The 13,687-nt window shown below is 36.2% G+C and overlaps 1 protein-coding gene across 8 annotated transcripts in view; it reads left to right on the top strand.

The window, feature by feature from the left end:
* Positions 1-13,687, top strand: part of BMAL2 (basic helix-loop-helix ARNT like 2) — a 125,237-nt gene that overhangs the window by 40,170 nt on the left and 71,380 nt on the right. For 5 of the 8 annotated variants that reach the window (XM_040488587.1, XM_040488585.1, XM_040488586.1 and 2 more), the window contains exon 2: positions 3,666-3,812. In XM_040488587.1, coding sequence (XP_040344521.1) covers positions 3,666-3,812 — 147 coding nt within the window. Of the gene's footprint in view, positions 1-3,661; positions 3,813-4,830; positions 4,907-5,304; positions 5,404-13,687 lie in introns of all 8 variants that reach the window. The other 3 variants (XM_040488590.1, XM_040488591.1, XM_040488592.1) reach the window with 3 other exon arrangements.

Here is a 13,687-nt window from a genome sequence, read left to right as displayed (position 1 = left end):
GGGGTTTCTATTCTATTCCATTGGTCTATGTGTCTGTTTTTGTGCCATCATTTTCTTTATAGTTATCTTTTGATCAACATTAACTTAATTTTAAGAAGATTGAATTGATCAGTCTTTATTGGTGTTTCTTTTTATGTTTTGGAAAGTTCTTTCCCCACCAATAAAATACTGTCTCTCCTTTAGAGTCTTTTCTGTTACATTTTTACCTTTTATATTTAGGTCTTTACTCCAGCTGGAATTGGGTTTTATATTTGGTATAAGGTAGGGGGTCCAGTTTTATTCTTTTCCATAGAGAAAACCACTTGGCCTAGGACCAATTACTAAAAAGCTGTTTTCCCCACATTGACCTGAAATGCCACCTCAGACATTTAGCAGATGTCCATTTATACGTGTCTGGGCCCTCTCTACTTTTCCTTTGGTTTGTCTATACTTTAATTACTATAGCTTTATTAATGTCCTGATATTTGATACAGCAAGTCCTTCCACCTTCCCTTGTCTATTCATGACCCATTGCACTTCCATATACATTTTATATTGTTTGTGAAATTCTACCAGAAAAGTCTTTTGAGAGGAATTCAATTACACATCTATTTTAGGAAAATTGACAACTTTGTGATATTGAGGACTCCAATCCAATGGCATATCTTCCCATTTACATGGATGTTTTTTACTGTTTTAAATAAATTTTTATATTTTCCTTATACAGATCTTAGACACTTTTTAAAAATGTTTGTTTATTTTGAACTGACTGAGCCACCCAGTCACCCCAAAGATCTTACACACTTTTATTAGATTTCTTCTTTAGGTGCTGTATATTTTTTGAGGTTATTGTAAACTGTGTCTTTTAAGTATCTTATTGTAAATAATATTTTTATTACTGGTGAATAGAAAGGCAGTTGATTTTTATATATTGGTCTTATATATAGCCAACTTGTTACACTTTCTTTTTTTTATTTTATGTTTATTTGAGAGAGAGAGAGAGCGAGAGAGCAGGAGCAAGGGAGGGGCAGAGAGACCAGGAGACAGAATTAGAAGCAGGCTCCAGGCTCTGAGCTGTCAGCACAGAGCCCGACGCGGCACTTGAACTCACGAATGGGGAGATCATGACCTGAGCCAAAGTCAGATGCTCAGCAGACTGAGCCACCCAGGCACCCCTACACTTTCTCATTTTAATCATTTATCTGTTGATTATTTTCTGTTTTCTATATACTCAGTCATATGATTTATCAGTAATAGCAAAAAACATTTGTCTTCCTTCCCAATTGTTAAACCTCATATTTCTTTTTCTTTCCCTACTCCACTGGCAAGTCTTCTACTATTGTGTTGAAAAGGAGTAGTAGTAAAAGGTGGTCTTGTTTCTGATTCTAAAGAACACACTTTCAGTATTTCTTCATTAATATTTCTATATCTATTGAGATAATCACATTTTCCCATTAATCTGTTGTTCTGGTTAATCATATTCATTGATTTATTAATATTAAACCAGTTTTGCATTCCTGGAATAAAACTATCTTGGTCATCCTGGGTGATTCTTTTTATACTATCTGAATCTTGCTAACATTTTATTAAGATTTTTTATATTTGTTCATAAATGAGATACCCTGTAATTTTCTCTTATTGTACTCACATTGTCAGGTTTTTAATTTTACAATTATGAAATCCTCACTAAAAAAGTTGGGGGCCAATATATTCCTTCTTTTTCTGTATATTGGAATAGTTGTGTAAGAAAGATCTAGTGATATTCAGGTCTTTGTTTTTTTTAGCTCAGTTTTTGTTGGTTAAAATTCTCTAGGAATTTTTTCATTCTATCTAAAATTCCAAATATTTAGAATGTTGTTCATGAGGGGCATCTGGGTGGCTCAGTTGGTTACGTGACTGACTTTTGATTTCCGCGCAGGTCATGTTCTCATAGTTTGTGGGATCTGTCCTGTGTTGGGTTGCACGCTGACAGTGCAGGGCCTGTTTGGGATTCTCTTGCTCTCCCCGTATCTGTGCTCCTCCCCTGTGTGTGTGGGCATGCCCTTTCTCTTTCTCAAAATAAACTTCAAAGAAAAGAATGTTCAGGAGATTTTTACTGTCTTTTAAATCTCCAGACCATCTAAAATTATGACCCATAATTCACTTATATTTACTTACGTCCTCTTTCTTTCTTGAAAAATCTTGCCATAGAGTTATTAGAGTTACAGTCTTTTAGAAGAATCCATGTGTAGCTTTTTGATGTGCAATTGTTTGCACTGTATTTCTTTTAGTTCTTTGGATTTTACATATCGTTTTCTAATTTCTTAAAATAAAGGTTAAAATTTCCTTCTAAGTAATGCTTTCACTATCTCCACGTATTTTGATGTATAATATTTTATTATTATTATTATTTAGTTACATTTTATAATTTTATATTTGAATTCTTCCTTATCTGAAGGTGTTATTGGTATATTTCTTAATTTTTAAAGATACAGGGATTGTCTAGTTATCTTTTTGTTACTGGTGTCTAGCATAATTACACCAAGTCACTAAATGATGTATGATAGTCTTTTGAAATTGTTGAGACTTACTTGCTTTTTGTCCAGTATATTGTTAATTTTGATAAATGCTCCATGTGTACCCAAAACAAACAATGGGTTTGAAGCTCCTAGGGATAGTGGTCTATATATGTCTATTACACCAAACTTGCCTATTGTGTGGATTAAATTTTCAATATCATTGTTTTTGAATGCTTGATCTATTGGTTACTGCTAGAGATGTATTAAAAATCTGCCACTATTGTAGAGTTATTGCATTCTTCTTGTTAATACTACTTACACATTTTCAGTCTATGTTGTAACTTATAGATAGAAATATAAACTTGTTATATTTTAGTAAGGGAATTATAGTTATTCAGGGAGGCCCACTTTTGGACTATAGGTTATTTTTATTTCTGTGATTTTGATTTTTATATTTTATTAAACATCTAATAAGCCACATTTTATACAAAAAGGATTTTATTGTCATATTTAGCAACTTAGGGTTAAAGATATTCGTGTCCCTTGACCTTGTTAACTCATTTCTGGGATACTATGCAAATAAAATAACCAGTAGATAAAAAGTTTTTGGTACCATAATATATATTTGTGACAGTGAAAACAAACATAGATTCTAACAATAGCAGAATGGTGACATTTGATTTTCCCCCTTCCTTTCTACTTTTCTATGTTTTCTATACTTTCTACAATTCTTTTACAATTAAATGGGGAAAATAAGCTTTAAAATATGGACTAACAAATACATTTCTAATATTTGAGTGTATGTAATTTGTCTTTAATTCTATGTTATGTTGTTATTTAGGTGATATCTTTAAAATAACAAGATAGGGGCGCCTGGGTGGCGCAGTCGGTTAAGCGTCCGACTTCAGCCAGGTCACGATCTCGCGCTCCGTGAGTTCGAGCCCCGCGTCGGGCTCTGGGCTGATGGCTCAGAGCCTGGAGCCTGTTTCCGATTCTGTGTCTCCCTCTCTCTCTGCCCCTCCCCCGTTCATGCTCTGTCTCTCTCTGTCCCCAAAATAAATAAATGTTGAAAAAAAAATTTTTAAATAACAAGATAGTAAAGCCATTTAAAACGTGATGGGGATATGTATAAAGTGGAAGTTAATGTTAAAGATAGATGTCCTATTGTGCTTCATCTGTCATAGATAGAATGCTGATAGAAAAGAACGAGTGCATTGCTCCCGTGGTTTCCAGTTATGTGAGCCCATGGACAAAACCAACAGCTATCGGATCCCTCAGCCCACATGTGACAGAGCTCCCAAGAAAACGAAAAGGAAGTGATTCAGACCCATCCCAGTAAGTGAATTTATGAAATCTTTGATCCTAAGCAAAAAAGAAAACGATTACTTTGCAAATCACTGATGATTTTCAGTTACATGGTGACATACGGATGGGGACAATTATTTCTCCACCCAGTTGCTTCCTCTGTCACTGTCTGCTCTGGAACTTTTCTGTCGAATTCTGAAACGTAGTAGATATCTAGGGGGAGTCAGCTGGAATTTGAAAGATATAGGAACATAAGGTTAATTTGTTGAACATTTATGGTCATATCAAGATACTTACCTTCCTATTTGAATTGCTTAACTGTGAAGAGAACATCTTCCTGCATGCACTTAAAATAATAATTACCACATTGCTTCTTGCCTTACTCATCATTTATATAATAATCAGCCCTTGGCTATCTGTGGTCAGTTAAATCATGTAAAACTCTTGTTTTCCATGTTTATTAAGCCAAATAGATAATAAAGCCAATGTTGGGGATACTTGCTATCTCCTTGTTTCTTTTGTCGCATTAATACAGCTCACAGCCCCCAAATATTCTTTAATGAACTCCCCACAGCTAGGGTTTGTATGGTGAAATTGATAAGGCAAGGTAAATATTGCAATCTAGAGTACTCCATTTTAGGCTGGTACTTTACATAAATATGATAGTTGATGACAGTTTTTCATGAAAGAAGGGAAAAATTTTGAGTAGGGTGACAAGATGAGAACATAATGAAACATTCTACTTCTTTTTAAGCCTGTTCTTCCCAATATACTTTATAATTTAGCTAAAATTCCCAAGACAGCAGAATCAGTGTAATTCAAATGTAAGTACCAGTGCACTTCCCAGCCCCCCTCTAATTGACTTGAAAGTATTCTACAGGTTGTCTGTATTCTCTTATACTCTCCCAGTAATGTGAATAGTCATAAAAAAATAACTGCAATTGACCAAGTAACTGTCTGGCATTGTTTGCTGATCAGTTTGTAGTCCCCACTCAGCTCAAGCTAGAAGTGATTGATTATAAGTTTTATGTTCTTTCTTTTTCTTCAGAATCATAAGCACCATTGTTCTTTCTTAGGATCCAAATAAGATTGTGGCTGTTGAAGTAGAGCAGTGAGCACTAGAGGTAACACAGTTTTATGTCACATATGGGGCATGGATGAGACCTTACAGTGATTTGGGGAATGAATGAGGAAATGGGGTCATTGGTAGGCGAAATAACAGAAACATGCAAAATACTGACAGATAGTGATCTTTTGGCAGAAGACAACACTAAAGATTAGCCAATTGCCCACATTTTAGAAACTGAAGAAGTCAGGAGTCAAAGATATCAAGTGACTTGCCTAACATTACACAACTAGTTAGAATTCCTGAATGTTAGTGTGGTAGTTTCTTCATTACACTGTTTCCTGTCTCTCTGCAACTGGATAGGGTAGCTTACTTCTAGCACATGAGGATAATTATGCTGTCCATTTCCCAACATGTATGGGTAGGTGACCCAAGACCTCCTTTCTTCCATGTCAGGAATCATGACAAAAAAAAAGAGGTGGAAAAGCTTTCTCAGTACCCTTTTACCTATCTTCTTTCAACAAAGAAATAAATATCAGCAACCAGTGGCAGCAGGTAAATCCTGGAATTCGACCTGACATAATTCCTACTTGAAGAAGGTGAAGAGGAAGAGAGTCGAAAGAGAGTATACACCCCACTGATTTGCTCATTATCTACCTTAGAGCTTCTCCATTCTGCCCCAATCATTCTTTCATTCCACCATATTCCATTCCTCTGATGAAATGATGGATGTCAAAGTACTTTATAGGTTTTACAAAATACTAATTGTGTAGCATTTTTCCCAGAGACTCAGGGTGTGAAAGCCATTTGGTAGATATGAAGTTGATTTCGTTGGTGGAGCCTCAGAATATTGGGTATTTTTAAACAAAGAATGTATGAGAATGTTTATCATTTTTGCAGCACTCTTGGTTTTGAATGGAGAGCTGGTTCTCTAAAATGGTCATGGATGAAGACTCCCTGGAATGTAGTCATTACAATTTCTTGAGTACCTACTATGTGACACCCAGTAGACTGGGAGGAAGAAATACAGATTAGACAAAAGAAACGTGTACAAATTAGAAAGGTACAGATAACTATTACACATGATAACTGTCATAACATACACCATGGGTTCTTTGGCAACAAAGACAATTGGGCATTTAAATGAGATTGGGATCAGTAGGGAAGGACAGCTTCCTGCAGAGGTTGACTTAAGCTAAGTTGTAAATGAAGAATGGAAGTGAGCCATTCTATGCAGGAGTAAAGGAGGTATTTTACGTAGAAGGAAGAACTGTTCAGAAGCACAGGGCACGAAATATGAAATAACACTCTTTTAATCAGGAGATGTGGTTGGCACAATAAAGCAGAGGGCGTACACAGAGGTGGGTGAGCTATGAGACTTGAAGGATGCATGTGGACTGGGTAAAGAGATCTGTTGAACCAAAGAGTATAGAAATTATCTTGCATGCAGTCAGGAAAACAGAAGGATTTTAAGGATGAGAGGACTTGATCAAATTACATTTAAAAAAATTGTTGGCCTTGGTACGTTTTGTATTTGGTAAAACATATATAACATAAAAATTGCCATTTCAACCATTTTTAACTATACAATTCAGTGGCATTAATTATGTTCACAGTGTTTTACATTGTTACATTATTACTACTGCCTATTTCCAAAACTTTGTTATTACCCCAAACTCTGTGCTCATTAAATAATGATACTCCATACCTCGTTTCCCTCAGTCCCTGGTAACCTCTAGCCTATTTTCTAGTTCTATGATATTGCCTATTCTAGATATCTTATATAAGTAGAGTCGTGCAATGTTTGTCCTTTTGTATCTGGCTTATTTCACTGGGCATTACATTTTCTTTCTTTCTTTTTTTTTTTTTCAATATATGAAATTTATTGCCAAATTGGTTTCCATACAACACCCAGTGCTCATCCCAAAAGGTGCCCTCCTCAATACCCATCACCCACCCCCCTCTCCCTCCCACCCCCCATCAACCCTCAGTTTGTTCTCAGTTTTTAAGAGTCTCTTATGGGCATTAAATTTTCAAATTTCATGTGTGTTACAGCATATATCAGAATTTCATTCATTTATTTTTATGGCTGAATAATATTCCATTGTATGTATATACCACATCTTTGTACCATTTTTTTAAATTTAAGTATAATTGACACACAATGTTACATTAGTATCAGATGCACAACATAGTCAACTTCTCTATGCATTATGGTGTGCTTATCATATAGCTACAGTCTGTCACCATACATCCCTATTACAATACCATTGACAATATTCCCTATGCTGTGCCATTTATTCCTATGACTTACTCATTTTATAAGTGTAAGTCCATATCTCCTACACCCCTTCACCCATTTTGCCCATCCTTCCCTCTGGCAACCATTAATTCTCTGTATTTATAAGTCTGATTCTACTTTTTGTTTATTCATTTGTTTTGTGTTTTAGGTGCCCCATGAGTGAAATCATATGATATTTGTCTTTCTCTTGGTCTGACTTAGTTCACTTAGCAAAATACCCTCTAGCTTCATCCATGTTGTTGCAAATGACCTCATCTTTTATTTGGTGGTGTAATATTCTAATGTGTGTGTGTGTACCACTTCTTTATCCACTTCTCTATTGATGGACACTTAGGTTGCTTCCATATCTTGGCTATTGTAAATAATGTTGCAGTGAACATAAGGATGCATGTATCTTTTTGAATTAGTGTTTTGGTTTTATTGGGTAAATACCTAGTAGTGGAGTTATTGGATTATATGTTATTTCTGTTATAAATTTTTTGAGGAACTTCCACACTGCTTTCCACAGTGGCTATCCCAATTTACATTCCCACCGTAGTGCATGACATTTTCTCTACATCCTTGCCAACACTTTTGTTATTTCTTACCTTTTTAATTTTAGTCATTCTGACAGATGGAAAGTGGTATCTTATTGTGGTTTTGATTTGCATTTTCCTGATGATTAGTGATTAGCTTTTTTTATGTGTCTGTTGGCCATCTGTATGTCTTTGGAAAACTGCCTATTCAGATATTCTGCCCATTTTTAAATCAGATTGTTTGCTTTTTGGGTGTTGAGTTGTATAAATACCTTATATATTTTGGATATTAACCCCTTATTAGATAGTCATTTGCAAATATCTCCTCCCATGTAGTAAGTTGCCTTGTTATATTGTTGGTTTCCTTTGCTGCACTAAAGCTTTTTATTTTGATGTAGCCCAATAGTTTTATTCTTGGTTTTGTTTCCTTTGTCTTAGGAGATATGTCTAGAACAATATTGTTACAGCCAATGTCAGAGAAATCACTGCCTATGTTCTCTTATAGAATTTTTATGGTTTCAAGTTTCACATATAGGTCTTTAATCCATTTTGAGTTTATTTTTCTGAATGGTGTTAGAGAGGTCCAGTTTTCTCAGAACCATTTGTTGAAGATACTCTCTTTTCCCTATTGCCTAATCTTGCCTAATTTGTCATAGATTAATTGACCATATAATGGTGGGTTTATTTCCAGGCTCTCTATTTGGTCCCATTGATCTATGTGTCTGTTTTTGTGCCAGTACCATGCTGTTTTAATTATTATAGCTTTGTAGTATATCTTGAAATTTGGAACTGTGGTACCTCCACTTTTGTTCTTTTTCAAGGTTGCTTTGGCTACTCAGGGTCTTTTGTTGTTTCATACAAATTTTAGGATTGTGCAAGTTCTGTGAAAAATGCTTTTGGTACTTTGAGACAGATTGTACTGAATCTTTAGATTGCTTTGGGTAGCATGGACATTTTAACAATATACATTCTTCCATTCCATGAACATGGAATATCTTTCCATTTATTTCTGTCATCTGTAATTTCTTTCATCAGTGCCTTATAGTTTTCAGAGTACAGGTCTTTCACCTCCTTGGTTAAGTGTATTCCTAGATATTTTAGTCTTTTTGGCGCAATTTTAAATGGGATTGTTCACTTAAAATCTCTTTCTGCTAGTTTGTTATTAGTGTATAAAATTGTAGCAGATTTTGGTATATTTTGTATACTGCAAATTTACTGAATTTGTTAGCTTTTTTTTTTTTTTTAACATTTATTATTGAGAGACAGAGAGACACAGAGTGTGAGCAGGGGAGGTAGAGAGAGGGGGAGACACAGAATCTGAAGCAGGCTCCAGGCTCTGAGCTGTCAGCACAGAGCCTGACACAGGGCTCTAACTCACAAAGTGCAAGATCATGACCTGAGCCAAAGTTGGTTGTCCAACCAACTGAGCCACACAGGCGCCCCTAAATTTATTAGTTTTAATAGTTTTTTGATGGAGCCTTTATGGTTTTCTATATGTTATGTCAAGTCATCTGTAAATAGTGACAGTTTCACTTCTTCCTTATCGATATGATTGCCTCTTATTTCTCTTTCTAGTCTGATTGCTATGGTTAGGACTTCTAGTTGAATAACAATGGTGAGTGGACATCTTTGTTTTGTTCCTGATTGTAGAGGAAGATCTCTCAGTTCTTTACCACTGAGTATGATGATGGCTGTGGGTTTTCATATATGGCCTGTATTATGTTGAGGTGTGTTCCCTCTAAACCCACTTCGTTGAGAGTTTTCATCATGAATGGATGTTGAATTTTGTCAGATGCTTTTACTGCATCTATTGAGATCATATGATTTTTATCCTTAGTTTTGTTGATATGGTTTATCATGTTGATTGATTTATAAATAATGAATCATCCTTGCATTCTTGGAATAAATCCCACTAGATCGTGGTGAGTGGTCCCTTTTAATGTATTGTGGAATGTAGTTTGCTAATACTTTGTTGAGAATTTTTGGATCTATATTCATCAGAGATATTGAGATATTGGCTTGTAGGGGTTTGTGTGTGGGTGTGTGTGCGTGTGTGTGTCTGGTTTTGGTATCAGGGTAATGCTGGCCTAGCAGAATATATTTGGAAGCTTCCCTTTTTCTGTTTAGAATAGATTGAGAATAGGTATTAACTCTTCTTTAAATGTTTAGTAGAATTCACCTGTGAATCCATCAGGTCTTGAACTTTTATTTTTTGGTCATTTTTGATTACCAATTCAATTTCATTACTAGTAGTTGGTATGTTCACATGTTCTTTCTTCCTGATTTGGTTTTAGGAGATTGTACGTTTCTAGGAATTTATCCATTTCTTTTAGCTTGTCCAATAATTTTCGCTATATAATTTTTTGTAGTGTTTTCTTATAATCCTTCTGTATTTCTGTGGTCTTATTTTTCCTCTTTTGCTTCTGATTTTATTTGGGTCCTTTCTCTTTTTTTTTCTTGATGAGTCTGCCTCAGGGTTTATCAATTTTGTTTATCTTTTCAAAGAACCAGCTCTTAGTTTTACTGATTTTTTTTTTCTATTTTTTTCTTAGTCTCTGTATCATTTGTTTTTGCTCTGGTCTTTGTTCTTCCTTCCTTCTACTCACCTTCCTTCTAATTCCTTCCTTCTACTCACCTTGAGCTTTGTTTCTCTTTTTCTAGTTCTTTTAAGCATAAGGTTAGATTTTTTTTGAGCTTGCTTTCTTTCTCCTTTTTTCTCTTTTTGTTTTGTTTTTGTTTTTTTGAGATCGGCTTGTATTGTTCTATATTTTCCTCCTAGAACTGTTTTTGCTGTGTCCCAAAGGTTTTGGACTATTGTATTTTCATTTTTCTCTGTGTATTTAAAAATTTTCTCTTTGATTTCTTTGTTGACCCATTGGTTGTTTAGCAGTGTGTTCTTTAGCCTCCGTGTGTTTGTGTGTTTGTTTTTTAATGATTGATTTCTAGTTGCATACTGTTGTGGTTGAAAAACATGCATGGTATGGATTTCAATCTTCTGAAATTTATTGAGACTTTTGTTTTTGTGGCCTAACATGTGATCTGCTCTGCAGAATGTTTCATGCACACTTAAAAAGAATGTGTATACTGTTATTTTTAGATGGAATGTTCTGTGTATATCTGTTAAGTCCATCTGGTCTAATGTGTTGTTCAAAGCCAGTGCCTGGATGATCTACCCATTGATATTTGCTTTATTTAGGCGCTCCTATGTTGGTTGTGTGGATATTTACAACATATCCTCTTATTGGATTAAGCCCTTTATCAGTATGTAATGGCCTTCTTTGACTCTTGTTACAGTCTTCATTTTAAAGTCTATTTTGTCTGATAGAAGTATTGCTACCCTGGACTTTTTCCCCCCACTTCCATTTGCATGGAATATTTTTTCTATCCTTTAACTTTCAGTCTATATGTGCTTTGGGGTCTGAGGTGAGTCTCTTGTAGACACCATTTGTTTTTTTATCCATTCTGCCACCCTATGTCTTTTGATTACAGTATTTAGGCTATTTACGTTTAAACTGATTATTGGTAGGGGCGCCTGGGTGGCTCAGTCAGTTAAGTGTCAGACTTCGGCTCAGGTCATGATCTCACGGCTCGTGAGTTTGAGCCCCACGTCGGGCTCTGTGCTGACAGCTCAGAGCCTGGAGCCTGTTTCAGATTCTGTGTCTCCCTCTTTCTCTCTGACCCTCCCCCGTTCATCCTCTGTCTCTCTCTGTCTCAAAAGTAAATAAATGTTAAAAAAAAAATTTTTTTTAACTGATTATTGGTAGGTATATACTTATTGCCATTTTTTTCTCTGGTTGTTTTTGTAGTTCTTCTCTGTAATTCTTTCTCTTGCTGTCTTTCTTTGTGATTGATGAGTTTCTGTAGCATCATGTTTGGCTTTCTTTTTCTTTTTTCATGTCTATTATAGTTTTGGGGTTTGTGGTACCATGGGGTTCATATATAACATCCTAAGTAATAGCACTCTTTTTAAGTTGATGGTCATTTGAGTTCAAACACATTCTTAAAAAAAATTTGTTTCGCTCTTTCCTCCATGTTTTATGTATATGCTGTCATATTTTATATCTTTATTCATAATGTTCTAACATCTAATGGCCATTTCTTTTCCACTTGAAGAATTTCCTTTAGCATTTCTTGTAAGGTTAGTTCTGTGCTAATAAAATCATTTTGGTGGTGGTAGAGGGAGGGGGAATTCTTTATCTCTCCTCCAACTCTGAATGATAACCTTGCCAGGTAGAGTATTCTTGGTTGTAAGTTTTTTCCATCTTACTTTGAATATATCATGTCACTCCCTTTTGGCTTACAAAGTTTCTGCTGAAAACTGAGCTGATAGCCTTTTAGGGTTTTTGTTGTAGGTAAATTTTTGTTTCTCTCTTGCTGCTTTTGAAAATCTGTCTTTGGGAGTGCCTGGGTGGCTAAGTCAGTTAAGCATCCAACTCTTGATTTTTGGCTCAGGTCATGATCTCATGGTTTGTGAGATCAAGCCCTATGTCAGGCTCTGGGCTGGCAGCACAGAGCCTGCTTGGGGTTCTCTTTCTTTCTCTCTCTCTCTCTCTCAGTCCCTCTCCCTTCCTCTCTCTCTGTTCCTCCCCCACCCACATTCTCTCTCTCTCTCTCTCTCTCTCTCTCTCTCTCTCTCTCACACACACACACACACACACACACACACACACACACACACAAAATAAATAAATAAACTTAAAAAAAAATATCTCTTTTTTAAGTAGGTTCTATGCCCAGTGTGGGACTTGAATGTCACGACCCTGAGATCAAGAGTAGTGTGCTCTACTGACTGAGCTAGCCAGGCACCCCAAGTCACTCTTAATCTTTAACCTTTGACATTTTAATTATTATGTGTCTTGATTTGGACCTCCTTGGGTTCATCTTGTTTAGAACTCTGTGCTTCTTGAACCTGGATGCCTATTTCCTTCTCTATGTCAGGGAAGTTTTCAGCTATTTTTTCAAATAGGATTTTTCCCTCTCTCTTGCTTCTTCTAGGTCCCCTATAATGAGAATGTTTTTTCACTTGATGCTGTCCAAAAGATCCCTTAATCTACCTTCATTTATTTATTACTATTTTCTCTTTTTATCCTTTAGCTTATGTGCATTTCATTACTCTGTCTTCCAGATCACTGATATGTTCTTCTGCATCCTCTAATCTGTTGATTCTCTCTAATATATATTTTTTTATTTCAGTGATCATATTCTCCAACTCTGGTTCTTTTTTACATTTTCTCTCTCTTTATTGAGGTCCCAATGAGTTAATCTACTCTTCTCTGGAGTCCAGTGAGCATCTGTATGATAATTACCTTAAATTCTTTTTTTTTTTTTTTTAATTTTTTTTTTCCAACGTTTATTTATTTTGGGGACAGAGAGAGACAGAGCATGAACGGGGGAGGGGCAGAGAGAGAAGGAGACACAGAATCGGAAACAGGCTCCAGGCTCTGAGCCATCAGCCCAGAGCCCGACGCGGGGCTCGAACTCACGGAGTGCGAGATCGTGACCTGGCTGAAGTCGGATGCTCAACCGACTGCGCCACCCAGGCGCCCCACCTTAAATTCTTTATTAGGCATATTGCTTACCTCCATTTCATTTAGGTCCTTTCTCTGAGTTTTTGTCTTGTTCTTTCCTTCAGAGTATATTTCTCTATCTCCCCATTTCACTTGACTTCTTATATTTGTTTCTATGAATTAGGCAGATAACTACTTCTAAACTTGAAGTAATTGTCTTGTGTTGTTCCCTATGTAGACCTTGTGTACTTGGTGGCTTTCACTGGCTGGAGATGTGTCTAGCATGAGCTGGGTGTCCCAGGACTCTCCACACAGTGGGTACCCTGGCAGGATAGCTGAAGTGGGTACAGGTCAGTGCAGTCCCTGCGCTCTTCATGCAGCAGGTGCCCTGGCAGGATAGTGGGTTTATGCAGGAGTTTCCTAAGGCTCTACACCCAGAAGGAACCTTGGCAGGATAGTTGAATCTGAAGTGGGTTTTATTCGGGACGTCCTGGGGCTCTCCACAAAGAGGGCAC

This window comes from Herpailurus yagouaroundi, unplaced genomic scaffold, assembly GCF_014898765.1.
Source record: "Herpailurus yagouaroundi ecotype Mexico unplaced genomic scaffold, PumYag 166, whole genome shotgun sequence".
Taxonomy (NCBI): Eukaryota; Metazoa; Chordata; class Mammalia; order Carnivora; family Felidae; genus Herpailurus; species Herpailurus yagouaroundi.
Note: the sequence above shows the minus strand (reverse complement) of the source record. Positions and strands in the feature narration are given on the sequence as shown.